Source organism: Poecile atricapillus, chromosome 11, assembly GCF_030490865.1.
Source record: "Poecile atricapillus isolate bPoeAtr1 chromosome 11, bPoeAtr1.hap1, whole genome shotgun sequence".
Taxonomy (NCBI): domain Eukaryota; kingdom Metazoa; phylum Chordata; class Aves; order Passeriformes; family Paridae; genus Poecile; species Poecile atricapillus.
Window position 1 is genome coordinate 12,809,389 of NC_081259.1, and position 14,593 is coordinate 12,823,981.

The 14,593-nt window shown below is 35.2% G+C and overlaps 1 protein-coding gene across 1 annotated transcript in view; it reads left to right on the plus strand.

Annotated features, from left to right (window-relative positions):
* Nucleotides 1-14,593, plus strand: part of UNC13C (unc-13 homolog C) — a 131,586-nt gene that overhangs the window by 36,409 nt on the left and 80,584 nt on the right. The window contains exons 7-10 of the mRNA XM_058846971.1: nucleotides 2,167-2,238; nucleotides 7,233-7,452; nucleotides 11,402-11,629; nucleotides 13,529-13,670. Coding sequence (XP_058702954.1) covers nucleotides 2,167-2,238; nucleotides 7,233-7,452; nucleotides 11,402-11,629; nucleotides 13,529-13,670 — 662 coding nt within the window. The remainder of the gene's footprint in view (nucleotides 1-2,166; nucleotides 2,239-7,232; nucleotides 7,453-11,401; nucleotides 11,630-13,528; nucleotides 13,671-14,593) is intronic.

Genomic DNA, 14,593 nt, shown 5'->3' on the forward strand with positions numbered 1-14,593 from the left:
AAAAGGGTCAAATCCCTTCCTAAGTGTAAGGGATGTGAAAACTATAAAGCTGGTATAGTCCAGGCAAGCAAATCTACATGGGTATTTGGCGAGACTGGGAAAAAACTGTGCTTCAAGAGGGATCAAAAGGTCAATGCTTTTAAAGTATATTGTTTCAAAACCCAAAACTCAACTGATTATGAAAATTGTTTATTTTCCTCTTAATGATGCAAAAGCATTTTTACTTGTCATTTTAAACTTTGATATGTGGGTTTTGTAGCATTGGGTTATGAGACAAAAAGTGTGAAAAAACAAAGCCTGAACACTGTTTATTCTTTCCTGTAACTTTGTCAATCTCAGTGTCATGCACCCATGGAATTTCCCACATTCACAGAAATAGAATGAAAGGGTGGTCACAGAGAAGTAAACAGAATTATTTACTTAATAGTAACAGAATGGAGAGTCTGACAGGAAATTAATGGCATAGAGTTGGTAAATTGCTGAGTTTAAAAGAGGAAAAAAAAGGGAGGGTTCTTTGTAATAAGACAGAGATTAATTGAATGCAACTAAACCAAGGATGATTTCTTACCCTATAATTGGTTACACAAGATTAATAATTCTGTGTCAGTCTGCAAGTTTAATTATTATCAAGAGAAACTTATTGAAAATTGAATCAGGGAAAGTGAACATTTAAAATTAAAATTGAGCAGTCTCATAAATAAATAAATAGAAATCCATTTTAAATATTCCAGTGTTTAAAATTATATAATTGGAAGAAATTGGAATTGTCTCTTCATCCAGAGATTAATGATGCAGTTCCTTTGCTGATGTAAGCCTAAATTGCTTCTGGCCCAGTATATGTTTCACAAAAATAAGAATGTCACACACAAAGTATCATTTAAACTTTCCCTGTAATAGTTCTGTAATAAGGGACTACAAAGACCCACTTTACTGTTAGGTGGAAATATGTATCCTCACAACAAAGGCAACAACAGACTTATGGTTAGTGGGTGGTATAATTGATCCATACACTGCTAGACTGTGAGGGCAGCAAAGCATGACAAAGCAGACAGTGGATGACAGAAGAACAGAGATAAGACACAAGTGTACAAACACCCTTGGAATGATTTAGAATAAGAGAAAGGAGGAATGAAAACAACACTGCAGGTGTAGTCCAGTAATATAATAGTGTTATGGTTAATATTGTGCACAGTGGAATAAGTCTCATCTGCTCTGTCAGGACAAAAGGATTATTGATAGCAGAAGTGATATTCAGATTTAAAACACTATTTGTAAAACACACAGGCCTCATTCCCCCAGGGTCCTTTCTGATCATTATACTTGCTAGTTAATTCTCAAGGACCCATTTAAATTTCTGGAGTGTTGCAGTAAGGAATATAAAATTTCCTTGTTTATTGTGTATTAAAATTACTTTCATTTGAGTCCCTTTGTATGTACCATTCTAGAGCAAAAGAGTTAATCTCTACAACCAAGTGCATTGTCTTCAGAACCAGAAGTTGTCTATATACCAGTAACATCATGTGGCCAAATGAGGACAGATTGACACAGAGCTCTGGTCTCTTTTCCTTTCTCAAATAACCAGAGTATTTCTCCATATAGCTATCCATAGCATTGAATTAATACTGTCTTTAAGGAAAATAATACTTTAAGATTTCTTGAGGTCTTTTTATTTAAGTAGCATTCTATATACATACACACTGTTTAAAAATGTTCAGTGAGTTACAAAAAATTATCCAGACTGTCAACTTGAACCATAAGACTACTGCAAAATGATCTCCCTTGTTGCTGCAGGCACAGTCAGCTTCCAAATTAGGGCAGGATGCCTATCCCTGTACCACATTAATTTGGTTGGCAAAGCGGAAAAACAGTGACAGCCTGTGGTTTAAAAAAACTGAGTCACAAACCTCTGAATAACAGGTTTTGTATTAGAAATGTCAGTCCATCTTGTCACTGTTGAAAGAAGCAGTAATGATGATGGAAAGTGTACTTCCATTATGTGCCGAAACCCTAAAAATTGTGAGCTGCAAACATTAACTTAAAGGTTTTGTATCTTCTACAGTTTTGTTTACATCCAGTAACATAATCAAGTACTATTTGCCTTCCATTAGATTCAACAGCAGTTGTTACTTGTATAATTGATAACTCTCTTGCATTTGCCTTAAACAGACACTTGCAGCTCGAAAATCTGGTATTTCCATGGCCATGCTCATCCGGACCTCCATAAACACTGATGAAATGGTAAGTGTTTTCAATGACAGCTTTAAGACTTTTAAGTAACAGAGAAATTTTTGTTCAAAGATCCCTAAAATTTATTTCAGCCTTACACACTCCAAACTGGATGAGACGGAGTGCATTCCATTTATTGTGTAGGAACTTCCAGAGAACATGAGCAGAATTTGCTGCCTGATCCACTGTAGCAAAACCAGGTTTGCTTCTGCTGACTCACATCCATGACAGTCAGAAGGGACTAACCAAGGGATGTTTGATTTAAAAAACAGTTATTTGGAGAAGCCTTTTGTTTTAAGTTGTCCAGCTGTACATGTTTGCCTACAGTCTTTCATTATCTTTCTATCTTCATCACACTCTGAGTGCAATTACAATGACAGGGCTCTGCAATATGATCATTTTTTCCCAGTCCTTGGGATACTATTTCATTTTTTAATGTACCTCATGCTAATAATATGTGATTCTAGAAGAAATATTTAATTCATGCAAGAAGTTACCACAGTTACCACAAGAGTCTTTTGAAAAAGCATAGTCATAGCTAATAAAATGTGTTTTCCATTACTGATTTCACTTAGATTTGGAAAAGGACTTTTTCTGAACAAGAACACAGCAGATGCCATTTTTTTCAGGAATACTTTAAGAGTGATGCAAAATTCATATAACTGAAAAAAAAAGCAATAATTTGAAGAAATGCAGGCCCATTTTGTGTCCCTCAAATTGCTAATCCATACATAGCCTTCTAAAATACATCCTATTCTGAAGAAAAATGAAGAGTTGAAATTTTCTTACATTGTTGTTAAGGTCTATAGGAGAATAATGGGAGAACAGAAAATACTGACAGATGTTCTGGGAACTGGAACATGTAGCACAAATATTAACGTGCATCAATCTTACCTGGTTAATTGTGAACTTTCTGTGCTTATATGGTAATCATGACACTGTGATTTGGTGGTGCTCAGAGATGGATTGGTGAGGCAGAAAACAGCTGGTGGTTAAAATGTTCTTCCAGTAGGGGAAGCACTCATTTTATTCTGCTATCTCAAAATAGCAACAAAGGTTGACAGAAGGGAGAACTATGGGATCTTAAACAGTTCAAGGCTGAGGGAAAATTATAGAAGAAAAACTTAGGGCATCCAAGTGCTACAAAATAAGAGTTTTTTCAACTTTGTTATAGTTTGTACCAAAATAACTGAATTCAGTAAAAGACCCTAAAATACTCCATGTACTTTACTAAAAGATGTTTACTAAACAAACCACATTGTATATAAATATTACTACCTTTTATGACAAAAATTACAGATTCATACATTAATTTACATGCCTCCTCTCATGTAAAAACTACCAGGCTCTGACTTTAAAGGGCGAAAGTTGCAAGTGCTGGAGAGAATATTAATTGCCAGCAAATGCAGGACAAGAAAGAATAATTTGGACTGCCCTTAGAGATTCTTACATAAATAGTCCTGTTCAGGAGAAAAAAAAAGGCAGCAAATCCCAGTGAGCAGCTGAGTGCAAACATGTCTCCAATGCTTGCATCAACCAAAGTAACTACTGAACTCTGATCAGGAGAAATTGAAAGGCAAAATTCATTTGAATGTATTTTTTTAACTCTATATCCTTTTGCCTCTGTTTGAGCCATGCCATATGAAAAACAGTGTACCTGAAGTAGTTATTTCTTAAGAAATCTTGAAATAAAAATGTAAGTCCAAGGGCAGACAGCAAATGACAGCAAAATAGACGTGTGAAAGTTCATTTGATGAGAAAATGTAATAAGCGAATTAAGAGTAGAGGTGAATAAGAGAAGCCAGTCCTATGCCAGGCCTCACTACACATACCAAGGGGCAGGGATTGCTCTTTCACAGACAAATGTAAGAGTACAACCAGTAAAGCTTCTTACAAGATATTTAAAACAAGGGATAGGCACTATTTTTCTACTTCTCCAAGTAGACAGCCAAACTTAATAACCTAGGGCATCATTACACTGACGAGCAAGATTTGAAAACAAAAAGGATTTTCAGGCATAAAAGAAGTCTCCAGATACTCTCCACTAAATGAAGATGTGAAATGCAGATGAAGAAATGGAGTCACCAATGAAAGTTAAGGAAAAAAGATCCCCTTTGGGCAAGTTATTCCTCTTATTAAGGCTTTTCTAGTTTTTACCCTCCCTCAAGTTTTTCTAGAGGGAATATTAGTGACTCTGGTGGGTGTGGGTTATGTGGCTGATTAGATTCAGTATGAAAATTCTTTGAACTAATGCCTTTTATTTAAGCTCAAGTGCCACCTACTCAAAAAATTACACCCTGAGGTTAAGGCTTTGAGCTTTGCCACCTGTCACTGCTATCTTTTTGGTACAACACACTCATGGCACAGTGAGTTTGTGTGTTCTCAAGCACAGATCCAAAGACATTTTCAACATTTTACTTAGTCATATGCTTTCATATGGGTACCCATTTAATTGCTTTGTTGAACAAAGACTATACATTTTTGAAAATTATATATCAATGACATAGACAAGTATTTCAAATAGTATATGATAGAAATAAATATCCCTTCAGAGGATAAGCAGATAACTAAATAATTTTCCTATATATTAGTAGTGCTAAATGTTGCCAAACCAATTATGAATTGTATATTTATATTGGAGGTTATTAGTGCCATGTTGTTATGCTCTGTAATTCACATAACAAAAACATTTAAACAGAGGAGAGTAATAGAAATTAAAGCCTCTCGACAGTAGGAGAAATAAAATTCTCCTTTCCAATTTTCTTTATTAACAACAGGGGAAAGAACACGTTCAGCAGCAAAACCAATCTACAAACTGTGTCTTTCAGCTGAAAACTTCATTTACCCTCAAATGTTTATTTTAAGGCCTGTTGAGGGTAAATTTCATTACTTACTGACATTTCAGAAAAATGTAAAAGTTACTGGCAAAATTCTTAAAGTATTTATAATGTGAAAAATATTGAAGCTGGACAGGGTGAAAGGGCAGGATTTGTACTGAGGCTACATGAGCTCAGGAATGGGAGAGGGTAATCAGTGGTTTCTGAGAAATCCGATTCCTCAGCAAGCTGTATAAATGCACTTTAGGTTGTTTTAAAGTTTCTTTTCTTGTCCCTGTAACATGGAAGGCAAAAGTGGAGTAATGTTAAAAATTCAGTTCCCCAGAGTTAGGTGGCCAGAGTTAGGTTACTATCACAGTTCTTAGGGTCTGCCAAATCACACTGGTGTACACCTTTGCTTGCTTTCAGGGAAGTTTATTAGGATAAGCTAAGAAGCGCCCTGGAGAGCAATTCAGTATTTGTTTTAGTCTTTCCTGCTGTATATCGGGGTTTTTTCTTAGTTCAGTTCTACAGTGTTCTCAGATGTGCTCAGATCAAATGTCCATGAAATATCTCACCATATATCTTTGGCCAGGCTTTACAGGATGGATATTGTTTTCAGAAGTAACTACTAACTTCAGTAAGAGCTGTTGCAGCCTAAGGTACCTAACATTTGGTTTTGATATTTTTTGTGCTTAACTCTCTGAATCAGGAGCTACCATATGGCTACGTGGTACTGGTTTTCCCATGGTAGCAAAAGTCCTTTGATTGACTCTGCAACATTATGCAGATAGACACACAAATAGAATATTTTACTTTTATCAGACAATCTATTATTAGCAGAATATCTCACAAGTTTGAGTAGAGATGCAGGTACATAAAACCAAGAATGTCAGCATATTTTTAGACAGGTTAATACCTTCCATTTGGCATACAATTACCACAGCTGGATATTAAAGATAAGGGAGTGTTAACAAATGCTTAACTGAATAAGTTTGCCTTGCTTCCTATACTGTCAGAACTGTGGCAGTGATGTTAAAACAAAAATATACAAACCACACAAATTCCAAAATCTTATTCCCTTGCTACAGCTGTATAGCCAGCTTTAGAGCTACCTTGCATAATATCCACACCAGAGGAGGACAAGGTAGGACAGACAGATTTTCAGAAATATCCCACTGTGATTTGTTTTATAATGTGATTTCCTCCTTCTGAAAGAAACAATATTCATTTATAAGGGAATGAATCTAGAACTTCTAACATATTCATGGCAGTCATGTATGTGTTTAGTGAACACCCACCCCTAAAAAAGACACAAACAGCCTAAGCTTGGTGCCAAGTGCTGCCTTACAGCTGCTGAGCTCTTCTTATTCCCAATAAATCGCCTGGACCTAGAAGACCAGGATGTCTGAAAAAAAGTTCAAACCAATAATCAAGAGCACTGTGCCCATATAAGCCAAGGTCTGGTGTGCAAAACTACTGGCACTGCTTTATTCTCATCTTATTAAACACTAAGGAGCTGAGACTGAGGTTGTTACAGTACCATCAGTAAAAAGCCAATAACTGCTCTTGTAATAGAGCTTGTCATGGGTCTTAAACCAAAACAGCCCAAGAAATGGGTTTGGAATTTTGAGAGTATGCATCATTCTTGTCTATAGTAAAAAGCAACTTTGCTTTAAAAATGAAGTAGTAAGTATGCTATTATAGGAATATAGATAAAATGGAATTTTATGATTTACGATTGACTTGCTTTTGTTTGATGAGATTATATAGACACTTGGTATTATAGTGTTGTATATAATCATTAGGCATTTTGTGCAGTGTGTCTAAGTCCCTATAGGAAGTATTCAAATATTCAGAATTAATGTTAGTTAGCTACTTAAGATGCCCCAATGAATGTAATGTTGCTTTTTTTTTTATTTCTGCCTCAGATTATAAAAATATATATGACTATGTGTTAATTGAGTAACTTGATTGCAACTGAACTCTACTGTTTGTGTAATCAGACAAGACAGTCATTCTTTTCAAAGTGTAAAGCAAAATGAGTGAATCAGTATTTTGCAAATTATTTTAAACTTCTATGTATATTCTGATATTTTGAAAAATTTTAAGTGTAAATGGTATATTGTTTAGAAACAGTTCACTTGTGTTAAACAATAAACCTGAAGTATTTTTTTTCTTGCCCAACAGAAAATGCATGTCTTCAAGAAGACCCTGCAGGCTTTGATCTATCCAATATCATCAACTACACCTCATAACTTTGAAATTTGGACAGCTACAACTCCCACATACTGTTATGAATGTGAAGGCCTCCTTTGGGGCATAGCCAGACAAGGCATGAGATGCACTGAATGTGGTGTCAAATGCCATGAGAAGTGCCAAGACCTCCTAAATGCTGACTGTTTGCAGAGTGAGTATTTCATGACAGCTGAAGTGCTGTATTAATTCACACCTTTTGATTTTCTGTATATGCACAGCAATTTCTTGAAATGAGGGACCAGATCACACAAAAACAGTGAAGGTGTGTTGCTGCTCCTCAGTTGAGAAGCTAGCCAGAAATTTTATGGAAAACCTACTGTTAGTTTTGTTTTTGTCCTTGAAATCTGTCAAATATTTCTGGGCATTTACAAAATAGAGCTTGCCAACATTAGTGAATTATTTACCTTCCACTGCCCATGGCAATATCTGGAGCAATTTTTTACTTGACGTAAACCCTCTTTGTTTTACTTAGCTCAAAACACAAAAAATGTCAAAGGAAATATTAAAAAATATTCCTAGTACTTACTGTAGTCATATTGATGTGCTATATATTAGTAAAAAATATGGAACAGTAAGTAGGATCTTGTCCCTTCAAAATACTAAACCCTTTATGTGTAAGGGAAAGAAAAATTAGTCAGTAATCCATTTGGCACTAGAATTAAGGCAAAACAACCTTTTCTTTACTTTTTCCTTGCTCAGCTTAGATCCAGCCACCATGCATTCTCCTGTGAAAATATATCAGCTGTATTTAAACAGCTCTTAAATTACAACACAATTATTATATGAGAATCTAACCAATAGAAAATCAAGACCTGCAAGTTTTCTGATATTCTGATTTTGGAATGGAATGGGATTCCATACGCTGGACTTATTCAGCACTGTTCACTGTTGGCTTCTACATGTGGCAAAACTACATAAATATCAGTTCTATCAGAACTACTCAGTTCTTCATTCTTTTCACTGTGTTCTCTGTGTGAGAAGCTATCAAAAGGGATGGATGCTCAAGGTTTCTACTGTTCAGGAATTAATTAAAATTTCCCACAGCAGCTGACCCCATGGAGAAAAAATCAGTGATGAATTTCTAAATCAAACTCCCTAACTGCTTAATTGTGATTCTGCACTGTGGTTGAAACTAGGCTGTTGTCCCCTGGCCCATATCACCAGCCACCCCCAAAAAAAAGCATTAAAAAATGGTTCAGAGTGCAATGGTGCATTTGATGCATTTTTACACATATGATATTATACAGAATGATAAGTCTGAGAGCATGCAAAAAATAAATAAGATTGTCAGTCATCTGTAGTATGAACACTTTGAAAACATTGAACAACTGAGTCTTAAAAGAGAAAAACCTCTAAAAGACAAATTACAGCTAAAATATTTAACATACCTAAGGGATCCCACTCTTCTTATTAGGATGCAAAAGTTTCTGAGCATCCTGTTGTATTTTTTGCAACAGATTAATTGTTCAGTGTTCATAGTATACTACTTGGAAAATTTTATGTTCCTTGTTTTCCATTGAAAAAAATGAACTGACCAATTGTTTAAAGCTCTATTTCTGAGAAAGCTGATGCTAACAGTGTCATAAAGTGAAGTATAGTTATTTTTATCATAGCCATCCTTTTGCTCATCTCATAATCATTAGGATGTATTGGCCTTCAAACTTCTGTGATTTATTTTTTTTAATCTATAATGATTTCTGATGTAGACTGTAGAAATTAATTCACATTTCAAGATCTTTAGGGTCAATATATAAACTTGTTCTAAATTAGATTTAGGAAAAAAACAGTAACAGTTTCATTAGCTCTCTCATCTTCAACAAGATACCCCTTTCTAGTACTAGGTGCAATATTAAATTAGAATTGATTTCAATCATGTTGAGTTTCTATCAGTCCCTAGGGCAAAAGGAGCTTGTTAACTTCCTGTGCAATGTAAGTTACTCTATTGTCTTAATTAGTTTGATCAATACTGCATGAAAAAAATTGTTGATAGCAGTAGAGGTTGTCAGCAATAGTTGCAATAAATGAGTATAAAGATGTTTACTTAAAGCAAGTTATATTTTAAAACATATTTCAGTTTTATCTGTCATGTCTCAAAAACAAGCAAGGTTTCTAACAGCGATATGTCATTGCCATTCAGATTGTATCCAGCATTTATCATTCAGTTATGTTGTTGTATTTCTACTTTTTAAGGAAGGGCAGAAAATGAAAAGTTCCCTCCTGCATCTTCTAAGAATGACCTATCGTGTTTTCCAGGCAGCTCAGTAATCAGATCTTTTGTAATAAAGTATAATTCTCTAAAACTAGAGAATTTTTAAACTGATATTTTGTTTCATGGTAGCACATAATTCTATTTCTACTTGTTCCTAATTTTTCAGTCTGGATAATTTTTGACCACTAGAATTTTGATCTTCCATATTCAAAAAGATTAGGTACTCTGACCAAGAGATTTTAAAGATTTCTCAAGATTTAGTAGCCATGGAAAACTCCTTGAAGAAGCCACATAATTCAACCTTCTGGCAGTCTGGGATCACTGCTATCTGGTATTTCAACCCAGGCTTTTCCAATCTTACAGCACTATGCCTTCCCTGTTTACATCTCTATATATAGGTATCAGTTGCCCTCCAATGAGCTAAGAAACCTTCAGACACATTGAAAACTGAAGAAAATGAAGCATGGAAGCATGTAATACTCGTTTGTAACACTTCACTGAAATCTTATGCTGAAAGAGGACTCTTTCCAGCTCTATAGAGTTGATAATTTCTTCTTTAGCCATTGTGAGCTGAGTGCCTCAACAAAAACTCCTTCATAAAGAACATATTGGTGTTTGACGGTATTGTGAACAAGGAACTCTAAGCTTCTTCAGTGTTGAAATATCCAAATCATAATTGCACAACAAATTGTTCAAAAGTATTTTGTTATAATTTTGCTAACCCTCTAAAGGTAACAATAATATTTTAATCCTCCCAGGATTTGAGGGTGCCTAGTTAGATGATGTTTTCATGACTTTTTGGAAGAGTGAAGTACTTATTTCTGCTAAAGATAATGATGATTCTGGCATTCAGTGCCACAAGATTTTGAGTAGTGTTTAACAGCATGAGCCAAAATTCAGCAATGCCTATAGCAAGTGGCAATGTGTCATTGATTATAAATTTTTTAGTGTTTTTATATCTTGCTTTATTTCATCTCATCAAGAGTTGAAATAACCTGTTTAGCATAGCAGGAATTTAAATTTTTTGCTTCCTACCATTCTGATCATACAAGTCTGATGTTTCTTCTCTCACACTCAACCGCAAGGTTGATCTTTGGATTTTTATCAAGAATATATTGTAGAGGCATTGATCAGAAACCTTTTCCTCTGGCAGAAAAAGGACATTTTATAAGGTGAACTTCACTTTGTTTTTGGAAGGGCCTCTGAGATCAGTTAGAGAAATCTCTCCAGAGCCCTTCTGAAAAGAACTTTGAACAAGCTCTGTAACAACTTGGTCATCTTAAAATAATTTTTTCTTCAATTTAAACCAATAAATGTTGTAGTGATTACGATGTCCCCAAAAAATTACTTGATTATTTTCTGCCTAACATGCCACCACAAGCTAACACAGTCTAGAAGTATTCTCATACAGATAATATATCTTGATCTCTTCTACCACCCTCATATACTTACTGAAATTATCAGTAATGACCCTTTTATTGGAGAGGGGAGCCTCTCTGTTCCATACCTGTGATATATTATTTTCTTGGGAAGGTTCTCTTTTCCAGAGTCTCTAAGTTTAATGCCACAAGTATGGTGTCTAATGATTGAGTTTTGAGATCACAAATTTATGCTTAGTATGCATGTTGAGATGCTTCCACAGTACTGCTTGGCACTGAATAATATTGTTTTGATAAATAATTTTATGTATAAAAAGGTGAATATTAACCCCTCATGTTAAACAAAATCAACTGATAATTTTAGATATCACAAAGAATATATACGAAATATTAATCGGGTGAAACAAAAATCTCCTTCAGGTACTGCTGTACCAAGAGCTGACTGGAGATCCTAGAGGAGAGTAAGAAAATATTAATTTTCTTAACTGTGGTGACCTTTTCTCTCATTTCAGGAGCAGCTGAGAAAAGTTCCAAACATGGTGCAGAAGATAAAACACAGAATATTATTAGTGCTATGAAAGAAAGAATGAAGATTAGAGAGAAAAATAGACCAGAGGTGTTTGAAGTGATCCAGGAAATGTTTAATATTTCTAAAGAAGATTTTGTACAATATACAAAAGCAGCAAAACAAAGTGTTTTGGATGGAACATCCAAATGGTCAGCAAAAATAACGATCACAGGTAATTTTCTTCTGTTCTAAGAGCTATTTCTTGCCTATTCCCCTGGTTCAGGAGCAAGGTTTTTTTTATAAGTAGAGCTGAACTGTGTGTTCAATTGTATACTTGGTGCCTCTACAAACAGTTGAATTTGTAGGATGCCAACTGCAAGAGTTGAGTTTTAAGTTGCCAAAACCACTTTATATTCTACTGCTCTAGGAAGGAAGAGTAAAACCAGTGTATCTCCTCTACCTCCTACCAATATCTCCTGTGCTAATGATGAGCTTTTTGCTCCAACTGCAAGAGTTAAAATTCACAAAAAAACAGGCTATGAATGATTAAAAAAAACACTTGAGCTTGCAATTCCAGATCCCATTGGTCTGAAACTTATTATCCATTCACTTTGCTTGACTACGGATGTGTTTCGTTTTAGTGATGCTGATGTTGCATAATTCTGCTCACTCTGAACATATTCCAGATGGCTTCCAACTGCATTAGTCTGGTTGCTCATGAAGATTTCCAGCTCTGACTTTGACGTTTCAGTTTTTGAATTAAAACGTCAGCATAAACAGAGGCTATTCTGAAGGTTGAGGGGTGGTGCATGAAACTCAGAAGAATAATTGTGGAATTTTGGGACTGTCACCAAGCACTAGGGGCATGTTTAATTCATATGTTTATTTTTAGTTCTACCTCTAAAGGATACTGAAGGCCGTCTTGTGTTCAGGCCAGTATAATACATACAATTTAATCCTTGAAGACTTTTGTTAGGCTGTCCCTTAATTCTACTGCATAAATAAGAGAGGGATACTTCCTTGCCTTCTGTAAGTTTCCATGTGGATTTAGAGTGAATGGTGAAGAAAAAATGTTATTTCATTCCTAAGAGTGCTTTCAGAAATTGGATGTATTAAAGAATAACAGAATTTTACTTCTTCCTCTGAAGTCAGCACATACAACTGAACCCACACTGAGAGCTGATCTGCAGAGCAAGGTGCCATTTTTAGGTAATCATTCTCCTGAGCACGCCAAGGGAGCTTCATCATCCAAAATGATTGACATTAGAGAATGTTAACTAAATGTTACCACTGAGATGATTTAAATAATATGTGCAAAATAACAAAACCAACTGCTGCTGGATGGTAAGAGCCAGAGCAAGCATTTTAGCTGCAGTTCTCTGGCTTTGGTAATCTGCTTTTTGACAGTTCTTTCTCCTGAGATTTCCACTTACATGAATTATGGAGCAAAATCAAATTCTATGTGTTTATATTTGTCACTAAATTCATATCTATTAGCTATACACCCACATTAGCTCTCATAAAGGATAGCAAATACATAAAGACTTGATTATAATTGATCTGAACTGTCACCCTTTCTGTGGTAGTATAAAAAATATTCTAAAAATCATGCTTCATCTTTAAAAAGAACAAATGACAAATGATAGCCATGCCCATCACGGTTAGTTCCATAAACCACAGGACGTATTTTTTATATTATTGGAGGTTTTACTTTGGAAATGTTGGATCTTTGGAGAAATTCTGGAAATTTTATTTATTTATTGTGGGGCAGCGAATTTTAGGGAACCGTCAGACTCAAGACAAGTTATACAACAATTCCTTGCAATTTTTATTCAACCAAAGTTTGAGAAAAGTATTTGAATTATGCGTGAAAAGTATTTGCTTGGTGCTCAGTAGTGAATCTTTATATTTATTATGCTATTAAACTATATTTTAAGATATGATACAGTCCAGAAGGGTAGTTAGACAGGCCTTGTCAGTCTCCAGAGTTACAGACATTGGGAAAATAATGCAGAAACTTTTCCTTCACAAACCCTCACTTTGAGGCCTTTGTTTCCTGTTGTCACTCTCATTTACTCCTTGGCAATAAAGGCTATGAGGGCTAAAGCACATTTCTCTCCTTTTGTCGCAGTTCTATGTGCTCAGGGCTTACAGGCTAAGGACAAAACCGGCTCAAGTGACCCATATGTTACTGTGCAAGTTGGCAAAAACAAGCGAAGAACAAAAACTATTTTTGGAAACTTGAATCCAGTATGGGATGAAAAATTCTATTTGTAAGTATAGAAAATGCTGCTGATATTTTTTTTTTTTTAAATCTACATTTGGGTAATATAACTCTACCAAGTGAAATATTAGCTTAATTTGAAGATATGTCTGTATGTTGTGTCTGTACCACGCACTTTCATAGCAAATTGACAAGTTCTAAATAGAGAGAGCATCAAAATTTATTGTGGCTTTAGCTGATAGTGATCGTGCAGCTTATAGTTAAGTCATCTTTAGGATCTGTTGGTGGTGTCTAATTACTCTTATCTTTAAGGGAACATAAGTAACAGTTTTCATGCTTCAACCTTACACACCAAGTATTGTCATTAGAAATGCTTTCCTATGTGTCAGATACTGACCATGCAAGGTAAATGTGTTTTTACTTGACACTGTGATTCTCTGAGGTGTAACTGGGGAGTTCAGTAGTTACTGGTGTGCTCCAGGCACAGGGTTGGTGTGTTTGTAATGTCCATACTTTTAGAATACTGAGTCTTGTCCAAAAGTCAGATGTGGAGGATATGGTACGATGGCATTGTTCAGTGTATTCTCATATTTCTTTCATCCTGTAAAGAGGGAAGAAGTTGTCTCTGTTCCTATCTACATAAACTGTGCAAATAATTTCTGTGAGGGTTCAGGCATTTGAAATAGAACCCTGTTTCCTTTGAGAAGGTGCAATGTCTTAAGGTTACCTTCTTATTATCTAGGACTTGCCTGATTTTTGACCAAAACCTGCTACCTCATTGAGGAGAAGGTTGTTGTTTCAGTGGAGTTTGAAAGGGTTTTGGTCCAAGATGCTGCTTCTATTTGTCTGGAAAAGGTACTGGAAAATCCAGCTGAATTAAACAATGAATGCCATTCCTTTCACAGGAACACTTGTACTAGAATGTACTTGTACTAGAAATGAATAAGTATTTCAGAGAAAACAGACTCCTAG